General features: G+C 37.1%; 4 protein-coding genes across 4 annotated transcripts in view; 3 read left to right on the top strand and 1 right to left on the bottom strand.

The window, feature by feature from the left end:
- Positions 1–2,634, top strand: part of LOC105156825 (nuclear export mediator factor NEMF) — a 9,621-nt gene extending 6,987 nt beyond the window's left edge. Inside the window, exons 12-15 of the mRNA XM_011073055.2 lie at positions 4–167; positions 863–944; positions 1,619–1,957; positions 2,189–2,634. Coding sequence (XP_011071357.1) covers positions 4–167; positions 863–944; positions 1,619–1,957; positions 2,189–2,382 — 779 coding nt within the window. The 3' untranslated portion in view covers positions 2,383–2,634. The remainder of the gene's footprint in view (positions 1–3; positions 168–862; positions 945–1,618; positions 1,958–2,188) is intronic.
- On the bottom strand, positions 2,569–5,653 carry LOC105156824 (30S ribosomal protein S1, chloroplastic-like). Its single transcript, XM_011073054.2, has 7 exons — positions 5,258–5,653; positions 4,633–4,908; positions 4,326–4,406; positions 3,746–4,027; positions 3,560–3,670; positions 3,182–3,268; positions 2,569–2,855 (listed from the first exon to the last, which is right to left on the bottom strand). The coding sequence occupies exons 1-7, from the start codon at positions 5,558–5,560 to the stop codon at positions 2,754–2,756; spliced, it is 1,242 nt and encodes a 413-aa protein (XP_011071356.1). The 5' UTR covers positions 5,561–5,653; the 3' UTR covers positions 2,569–2,753.
- LOC105157047 (galactinol synthase 2) lies at positions 7,487–9,071 on the top strand. The gene is given in 5 exon segments (XM_011073345.2): positions 7,487–7,921; positions 8,011–8,331; positions 8,450–8,584; positions 8,681–8,805; positions 8,807–9,071. Coding segments are annotated over 5 exon segments (948 nt in total). The 5' UTR covers positions 7,487–7,636; the 3' UTR covers positions 8,889–9,071.
- Positions 9,504–10,280, top strand: LOC105156823 (stress-response A/B barrel domain-containing protein HS1-like). The gene is made up of 2 exons (XM_011073053.2): positions 9,504–9,736; positions 9,872–10,280. Exons 1-2 carry the CDS (start codon positions 9,597–9,599, stop codon positions 10,059–10,061), a joined length of 330 nt encoding a protein of 109 aa, XP_011071355.1. The 5' UTR covers positions 9,504–9,596; the 3' UTR covers positions 10,062–10,280.

Below are 10,357 nucleotides of genomic sequence, written 5' to 3'. Positions count from 1 at the left end.
CAGGAGAAAGTCATGACTCTGTAAGCCAGCCAGACAATCATGTTAAAAGTTTAAAGCCAGGTAGCGGAAAAATTAGCCGTGGACAGAAAGGAAAACTAAAGAAGATAAAGGAAAAGTATGCGGACCAAGATGAGGAGGAGCGAAGCATTAGAATGGCTCTTTTGGCTGTAAGTGTTGCTGCACAAAAATCTTGCCTTAGCTGATCATTAACTGTCAATTCTTTAGATATGTATGTTCTCCATCACTGTCTTTATAACCTTTGTATTCTATATATATGTCAATCATAGTTAAACACTGCTGCTCTTCGTGTGAAATTTACTCTATTTCTGGAATCAGTTTGCCAAATTATTTTCATGCTTCCAAAATGAAAACGTGTTTGGTTTGGCATATTTTCACAAAATGTTCTTGAAACGTTTTAAAAAAACAACCCTATTTCCCAACCATCCACCTTAATTTTCTCTATTTTTTGTAGACCCTCAAACCCATTTTTAGAAAATACTCTTTGAAATGAGTAAATCAAATACGTTTCCTCAAAAATATCAAATGAACTTATCAACTCAAATTGTCAAAGTTACAACTCACTCATCCAAATATATTTTCGTGTCATATTCCCCAGCATAATCTTCTAAAACATTTTAAGTAAATATTTCCAAAAGATGTTAATGGAAATAACTCCAAACAGAGCTTATGTTTCTGTTCTGTCAAAGGGCACAGAGGAAGGTATGGTCACTTACTTGCAAAAGAAAGGGTAACTATTGACATTTCAAATGTTAACTACAGTTCTTGGAGCCATTGTAAATTAGACTAGTACTTTATCATGCCTCATAAATTAGTGGTTTATGACATACAAAGTAATCTGCAGGCTGCTGGGAAGTCCAAGAAGAACATTGAGAAGTCTGCTAATGAACAGCCCACTGCAGAAAAAGGAGCAAAACTGGCTGCAGGTTCTTTTAACTATTATGCTGATGACAAGAGAAGTTGTTTTATTTACTTTCCATGACTCAGTTACCTGGTGAAACTGAAATCATACTCATTATTTTGATTTGGTCTTGTACTTCTCCCTCCCCATTTGTTTGTGGAATAAGCTGTATGGAGAGGAAAATAACAAAGCTACAAAACAATTTGTTTTGAACTGCCAAATAACACGAGGAATCGTCATTTTATACCAGCCCTGTCTGTGATCATCAATATGAGATTTGAAAATTTGACATGTAAAGTGTAGATTTCTCCATGTTATCTGTGCCAAAGCTTAGTCAGCAACTAATAATGTGAGGAATGACATTATGGATCTTTGTCATATACTTTTGTAGTAGTTTTCTGGATTTCAATTCCATAAATGTGCAGAAGATGGAACCACATATACGTATTTAAATCCATGGTAGATGTGATTGGTTTTGCAGTTACTTAGAACTTTTGAGCAACTTTGGAATATTTCTTTTTGTTGGTTTCTTAAACTATTAATAGTGGTTTCATTCTAACCATTATATACATGTGGTGAAGTTCTTTTTGTTACAGTTCTGGTGATTAAACATTTATGCTTTACTCAATCTCTTTGACTTGCTGGTGTTCTCTTGATGATGGCATTGAGATGCAAAGATTTTCCTGGCTTTGCTTGCAGTACCCCCAGATGCCTCAAAGATATGTTACAAATGTAAGAAGGCAGGTCATATGTCACGAGATTGTCCGGAACATCCAGATGAAACTTTGCGGAGTAAAGCTGGTGGTGAGGTAGATAGAACAGCCAGTGAGATGGACAGGGTGACCATGGAGGAAGATGATATTCATGAGATTGGTGAAGAAGAGAAAGAGAAACTAAATGATGTAGACTACCTAACTGGAAATCCATTGCCTAATGACGTCTTATTGTACGCAGTCCCTGTCTGTGGTCCTTATAATGCTCTACAATCATATAAATACCGTGTCAAGATAATTCCCGGCACTTTAAAGAAAGGAAAAGGTATTGACATCAAGAAGCCTTTTGTCTCTGGTTACTATATGTTCCTTGACATTTAATTGTACTTTTTTCCCAGCCTTACCCTGTTTTGCAAATTTTCACTGGTCAGTTTTATACCTTCAGAAAAAGAAACAAATGCGTATTTGTTTTGTCAATGCTACAAATTGTAGCCATTTTTTCGGTTTATGACCTTTGTAGAAAATTGTATTGACTTAATCTTCAATTTTGATGCAGCGGCCAAGACGGCCATGAATTTGTTTAGTCACATGCCGGAGGCAACAACCAGAGAGAAGGAATTAATGAAGGCTTGCACGGATCCTGAGCTTGTTGCCGCAATAATTGGTAATGTGAAGGTCTCAGCAGCAGGCCTTACACAGCTGAAGCAAAAGCAGAAGAAAAACAAGAAAGCAAGCAAGGCAGAAAGCTAATGCTTGTTAGACACTAAAAAACTAATGACTAGCAGTTCCACATGCTCAACAGTTTAAGTGGTCAGTGTATCATGAACGCAAAGTTTTGGAACTAATTTTGTAAATTAAGGGAACTTTAGGAATGAAATCAGGAGTTTGTATCAAAAGAAATTGTGAGTACTTGATGAAAGGAACATCACCGTTGGATGATTAAATTTTCCTTTGGAGACAATAAGAGCACGAAACGATGAATAAAATGAAGAATGTAGAATAGAGATATCCATCCATAGTTACAATACTGAGGTTAGGTCCCACATACTGCTGAAAAGCTTCACAACCTCTATAAAATCGAAGCTTCACTAGATGGCAAGAAATGGGAATGTGCAACTTGATTAATCTTCAGCTGGGGGGAGTTCACTTAAATCTAAACCTTCTGCAGGCAGGTCTGAAGTTAGAGGTCCTAAGATGCCTTCAGAACTCAGGGTCAATCCGCTCTGCTTGAACAATCAAGAAACAAAGAGAGAATATCAAAACCAAATCTAAACCTAATATACAGCAATATCACGGGCGCTGACAAACCAAAACATATCGCTGTTCACTTTTAATGTCTTGAAATTGATCATAAAATGGTGTTTCGACCAAGGCAAGACAGCATTTCCAGGGCTCATATTGGGAGGTGAAAGTGAAACGAGCAACACATGCAAGCCCAAACCAGTCACGAATAGACACAGGGATCCTTAAATATCATCTGCAGACCACTTTGTAACTTTTCTGGCTTTTATTTCTCTTAAATTAACTTTTTAAGGGTAACCCAAATTACCTCAGACTGGAATCTCAACATATCAGCACGAGCCATGGCTTCTGCTTGGGCAATTCTTTGCCTGAAAGTCTGAGCCATCTCTTCTGCCTGCCAGAACAAGTCATAAGCTTCATAAGCATGCGTCAGTTACAGTAGGATGCAGGGAAGACTTGCAACTCCATAAAGAAGCATAATAAAAAATAAAGACTTGCGACCATTTTGCTTTGTATTCAACTGTAAAATGCAGGAAGCATTATGAACCACATTAATTGTCTACATTATCTATTCTAAATGTGATGCAAACCCAAGTCTTGATTGAACATAAGCAAAAACCAGAAAACTAAAGCAATGATGAAGAATATACTGTTTATACCATGAGAGTACTTCACAAAATTTTACCTTCTCAAAGACCAGCTTCGGGTTACGAATCATGTCACCAGGAGTAGGCTCTAACTTCTTTGTAGAGAGGCTCACTCGACCCCTCTCACGATCATGGCTGAGTATCATAACCTACAGCAAGATTTAGCAGATGCCTAAAAGTTCTTCGGAAAGTTGAATTTAAGAAAACGGGGAAGCAAACGGTACCTTCAAAGTGTCACCAGGCTGAAGAACAGTAGCAATATCTGAAACACGATCATGGCTAATCTGGCTGACATGCAGAAGGCCATTGATTCCACCTATATCGATAAAGGCGCCATATGGTTTCAGGCTCTGAACAGTGCCAATAACTACAGATCCAATTCCAAGCTGTGCCTGACTATCAGCCATGGCCTTGCGGTTACTGAGGACTAGCCTGGACTGTTCCTCGTCAACCTCCACAAATTTAAGTGGAAGTTCTTTTTCCAGAAGTTCCTCTGCAGTTGATTTCTGAAAAATATTCACAGGTGATCTTAATAACTTTTTAGTCAACAATAGAAGGTGCTTACAATAATTGCACCAGAATGAATTTCAGCAAAACTTTAACAGAGTGCTGACATGAAAAGAGAAAGAACTCAAGCTTTTTTGAGTAACTTCATTGCATTATTACGATTCTCTAGACACTGAATTTCAGAATTTTGTTGCAGAACAATACCCATAACAAACAGCAAGTAAACAAAAGCAAAATGCCATGGCCATAGGTTGGGGGATAAGGGATAGAATTAGCATGTCACAATGAAGCACTAACCGTTGAGATTTGTGAAAATGGAACAAAACCACGAAGGCCTTCCACCAATGCCACTATTCCACCTTTGTTTGCTCCCACTACCTGCATATTGAAAGAAATGAAACTTGAATTAAGTTAAGTCTTGGTCGAAAATTTTACATTGAAAATAATATAACATTAGATTAGATTGTCAATGCCAATCATTATACACTAAAGGCTACTACCTGCAAATGTGACATTATGAAAGAGACTGCAAATGAATTGTCATAATTTTCGACACGTAAATTATCACAGACACAGACAGAAGTTATGCTTGGAAGAAACCTACCTTACCCTTGACAACAACATCTTCAGCTTGAAGTTGTCTGCACCTTTCCCATGCAAGATCATATTGAATTGAACGTAGACTCAAGATTAAACTATCATCAGCCTCATTTTCCCCAATAATTACAAATTCCTCACGCATACCAGGAACAATGCCAGCTTCTTGCACATGCCGGATATTATGGATGCATGCCTCTTTAACAGACAAGTATGCCGATGATTTTGCAGTTATGTCAACTAATGCTCCATTTGCATCTGTGTTGAAAACCATTCCTTTAACCTGAAAAAAGGAAACAAGGAAATTAATTATCTCTTAATTTTTTTATGTGAACCTTTTTATTTTTCATTCTTTGTCTAATTATTATACATGAGGAAGATAAATCATACAACAGAAGTAAAAGGTAGACATTCTAATGTCAAAGTTTACATAAAAGAATATGTGGTTACAACAATGAGACATTATGAGAAAGACTGCAAATGTTTGCTCCCACTACCTGCACATATATTACCCTCATTCTAGCTCACAACCCTTTAACAGAAACTGAGAAACACGCTCAAACTTCGACCCCACACACACACACACACAATACACAACACACAGACATTCACAAGAATGCAAAACATCTCACCTTGGTGCCAATTTCAGAGTCAAAATCATACTTTTCAATGGCCGAATGAAAATCGTCAATAGTGAAAGCCACACCTTCCATGGGGGCTGTACGGCACCTTTCATATGCGTCTTCAAACATCTCTTTCAGTTTCATTCTTTCTCTTGTCTGTGCATCTGCTAGAACAGGTGATGCTGCTGAAATTATGCTTCTCCTCCTGGGCAGCAGTGTGTAGCAATGATTCTTGGAACTGGAGAACTTGTTCATTGTGGTTGAGATTGGTGGGCACTTCAGTCCACCAAATTGTTGTGCTAAAGATGCCATCTTTTTTTCGTTTCCACACAGCGGGAGAGAACTGTGCCCGTGTTATCAAGATTTCCGCTCGCACACAGAGTGATGAAATTTGCGTGGGATAAGGTAAGGAGAAAGGGAAGACGAGGGTCCCACCAAGTGTTGGGTCTGAAATTTGGGCTTTGCTTTGTTCACCTGTGTCTATATATGAACATTGGCCACAAACATGAAATGTACTACTGTGGATAGAAAGCTTGGGCTTATTGACAACTTGGCCCAAGTGAATTCCAGTTAACATCAATCTTTGGCCCTTTTTGCATGTTTTTGTGGCTTTGGATTCTTTGAGCATTGTAGTGATCCTGGTTGCCTGTTGAAATTGGATTTTTTAATATTATCCTGTCTCTAAGCACTTAGCTTTGTTTGTTTACCAAAGTAATAGAGAACTTCTAAGAGGAACAACATTCTAGAAGAAGATAGCAAAATGTTCTTGGCTGTTCTTTCAATACTATGTCTGTATATGAACACATGAAGATTAAGTCAGTCTTATCCTACAGGGATTAAGTAATAACGTGATGATTCTGTTTGCAGATTTTTAAATGAAAAACATGGTGTTATTGTTATTGTTGTGTGTGTGTGTGTTTTCCTTTTATTAGTGATCCTCCTAAATGTAACTAAGACATGCAAGATTTCTTTTGTGTGTTCCTTCTTCTTGCCCCAATCAACCATAGACAATTAAGTAGAGAAAACAAAAACAGCCAACTACCTTCCAAAGTTCCTGTGGTGATTTTCATTAAACCAATTAACTCTTGTGCATATTACAAGGTATTCCAGCTAGTTTTTGGCAGATTCCTTCCCTCTGATAAAGCCATGCACACATGTTAGCCAGAAGTTGCTGCCATCTCCAGGCCTTAAGTTCTACACGAACGGTGCATAAACTTGAAAATGATATTTGCCCTTTGGTGTCATGAATTCAATTTTTTCTGTGTGTCAATATCTCAATTTCACTAATGGTTATCTGAAATTTCTTCTCCTTTGTACACGCGGCATGCTATATGTGATTCCATTGTAAGCCTACCTTTTGTCTTCATCTTGCAGAGAATTGTGATCTTGTAAGCTACAAGATTTTTCATTCAAGGATTATTCGTACATGCAAGTTTTGACTACCTAACAGATTTAATTAAACTTGACTTGATATTGTACTCTATGTGATATACATATACTGTATCTTGTTTCAGCTGCTCAAGCAAGAATAGCAAACCGTAGATGCACGATTCCAACGTTTAAACTGTATGGCACGTTGTATTTGTGGAGTCCTAACAGGAACTTTTTCAACGAATCTTGTTAGGCAATTTTCAGCCAATTATGAAATGATATCTTTGGAGGAGAAAAAGAAATCAAGTGTTCATTCAAGTCTGTGGTACGGTGGATGATCTAAAAGACAAAATGAGAAAAAAATCCCAAGTCATTTCTTTTTTTCAGGTTGAGAAGACTTGACCTTAATTTTGTGCTTCAACACATACGCTTAATTCCAGAAAACTCTTTAAACAAAGTGAAATATTGCATCAAGTGTGTCATATGTTGCATCTTCTTAACTCTCTGGAAATGATAAATTATATTGTATAATTGTAACATTACAAGATTTTTTACCGCTCCATCTATTCCTATCGATAAATGACAACTGATATTTCTAACAAAATACTACTCTATAGGAAAACAATTGAGAGTTGAATTAATAATATGTTATTATCTGTCTAATCACTTATCCTAGGTAGGATGAGATGTGGAGACAAATTAACTAGTGTCCAAATTAAGTCGAAAACATATTCTTGAAGAATAAGCTGACAGAAATAACGGTATCAACAATTCAAAGGATACGTGTCAGAAGAATCATGATCTTTTTCAAAGTATTATTGATCAATCATGCACTTGCTCACATCAGGTTTGCACGGCACTGTTACATGCTACAACTATATAAGGAGGAGACTCCACATGTTTGACATCTGCATTGATTCATTCAAAGTTGTACTGTAGGAAATCATTTACGCATCTATATAAGTTGTTCTACTAACGAAAACGAAAACTAGAGAGATTGTTAACAGGTCGATTGAAATGGAAATGGAGTCTAAGGCCAACAGGGCTTATGTCACATTCTTGGCAGGAAACGGTGACTATGTGAAAGGGGTGGTTGGTTTAGCTAAGGGTTTGAGGAAGGTGAAATCCATGTACCCTCTTGTTGTAGCAGTTTTGCCAGATGTTCCAGTAGATCATTGCAAGATTTTAGAGTCTCAAGGGTGTATAGTTCGTGAAATCGAGCCTGTTTATCCTCCACCAAACCATGCTCAATTTGCCATGGCATATTATGTCATAAACTATTCAAAACTCCGGATTTGGGAGGTCCGTATCTATGACTTTTGTGTGTGTTTGTATCTGCAATTACTTACAAATCATCATATGTATATATAATTGGATTAATGTTTTTGCAGTTTGTGGAGTATAGCAAGATGATATACTTGGATGGAGATATCCAAGTTTTCAGCAATATTGATCACCTTTTTGAGTATCCAGATGGTTATTTTTATGCTGTTATGGACTGCTTCTGTGAGAAAACATGGAGTGGAACACCTCAATACCAGATAGGTTACTGTCAGCAGTGCCCTGAAAAAGTTGAGTGGCCATGGGAGATGGGTCCTCCACCACCATTGTACTTCAATGCCGGAATGTTTGTTTTCGAACCGAGCTTTTTGACTTATCACAGTCTTTTGGAAACTCTCCAAATCACTCCTCCTACTTCATTTGCAGAGCAGGTAATTAGACAATTGTTTCAACACTGTGTTTTTCTCAAGAAATTTATGTTCTTGTTCTAGAATCAAGTTCTTTTATGAAATTCTGAATGGTTATGGAATGAATTGATGATGTGTGCAGGACTTTCTGAACATGTTCTTTAGGGAGATATACCGGCCAATCCCATTGGTTTACAACCTTGTTTTAGCTATGCTTTGGCGACATCCTGAAAATGTTGATCTTGACAATGTCAAGGTTGTTCACTATTGTGCAGCAGTAAGTTCATACTTCATTCATCGATTATATGATGATATATATGACACAGAATACGATGAGTCAAACTAAGAACGTTGTTGCAAATTTATATTGCAGGGAGCAAAACCATGGAGATTCACAGGGAAGGAAGAAAACATGCAAAGAGAAGACATAAAGATGCTAGTGAAAAAATGGTGGGATATATACCGTGATGATTCGTTGGATTGGTGCAATGAAGACTCATCCTGAGGAAGGAAAAACATCAGCAGCAATGGTGCAAGAGGCAAATGTTGTTCAATATGTTAGTGCGCCATCAGCAGCCTAATTATGTTCACTCAGTAGTATCAGAACAGCTAGCTAAGCTACTATTTCAACTGTTGTTTGTTAGTTAATGTCAAATAACAATCAAAAGTTGCTACTGCATCTGTATGCTTTCATCTGTACTACCTAGGTTGAGATTGATGTTAATTCTTGACAATTTGTGGTAATAACTTTCCTGTTGAATTCAGTTTGAGTTAATTGCTAACTGTATCCTAATTTTTTACTACAAAGTTTGCTTGTGCATAAGAAGAAAGGGAAATTAATGTTTATATTTCAAGAAAGCTATAAAAAATGTTACATAATTACCAAGTATTTTGAGGGCAAAACAGAACAATAATAATTCTACTTAAAAAATGGTAAAGCATCTCGTAGTATCTCTTTAACATATATTTAAATATATGTGTGTATATATATTGTACATATGACGTGTAAAATAATTTTCAAGAGAAGATCTGATGCACTTAGAAGGAAATACAAATATTTCACACTTCTTGTTTTGTTAGTTGACAAGGTAGTAAATGGTGAAATGTTTGAGATGAATTGGAGTCACACGTTTGATGTTGCCCGCGAGCCTCATGTACCATAAAATAATGAATTAACTTATGGTATATATGAGAGTTGAGTACGAGTGGTGGTGCTCAACACACAAGCATAGATCATTTGATTTGAAGAGGGAGAAAGAGGAGAGAGAGAGTAATAAGAGAAGCAAGTAATGGAGGAAGGAAAAGGAGAAGTAAAGCACATGTTGCTCGCAAAGTTCAAAGAAGAGGTATCAGAGCAACAGATTGAAGACTGCATAAAGCAATATGCAAATCTTGTTAACCTTATACCTTCCATGAAGTCTTTCAGATGGTACTGACCATTAATCCTTTCGTCAAATGCATGAAAACATCCATATGGGTGTATAATTAAGATTGTAATGATATTAGTAGTGTGTAATGACATACACAAAATTTGATAATGATGTGGTGTGGGGAATGGCTGCAGGGGTAGGGATGTGAGCCAAGAAAACTTGCATCAAGGTATTACTCATGTTTTCGAGTCGACATTCGAAAGCACACAAGGAGTGGCAGAGTATCTCTCCCATCCAGATCATGAAGCATACGGAAACATACTACGCCCTCTGCTGGAGAAAGCCATCACTGTTGATTACCACCCTACTCCCGTCCAACTCTGAATCAATCACGCCGCCACGCCTATTAATCATGAAGCAGAGAATTTCATGTTTGATGATATCATACTTTGCAGTAATTTTTTCTGGAGTTTGCTTTTGTTTATTTACTTTCTGGGATTGTTTCCAAGAGTCTCACATGCAATGATTTATGTACTCGTTTCTGAATTGTATTAATACCATTGACTAACTACCTAAATGGAAAAGAAAGCAAGAATTCATGCAGCCACGTCCGAAAACTTAAGTTGAATTGCTTATCTGTGTAAATTACTTTGATTTCAGTAATTAACAAAAGAAGGCCA

The sequence above is a fragment of the Sesamum indicum genome, linkage group LG3 (assembly GCF_000512975.1).
Source record: "Sesamum indicum cultivar Zhongzhi No. 13 linkage group LG3, S_indicum_v1.0, whole genome shotgun sequence".
In the NCBI taxonomy this organism is placed as follows: domain Eukaryota; kingdom Viridiplantae; phylum Streptophyta; class Magnoliopsida; order Lamiales; family Pedaliaceae; genus Sesamum; species Sesamum indicum.
The sequence above is the reverse complement of the archived record's forward strand: the minus strand, read 5'-3'. Positions and strand labels throughout refer to the sequence as shown.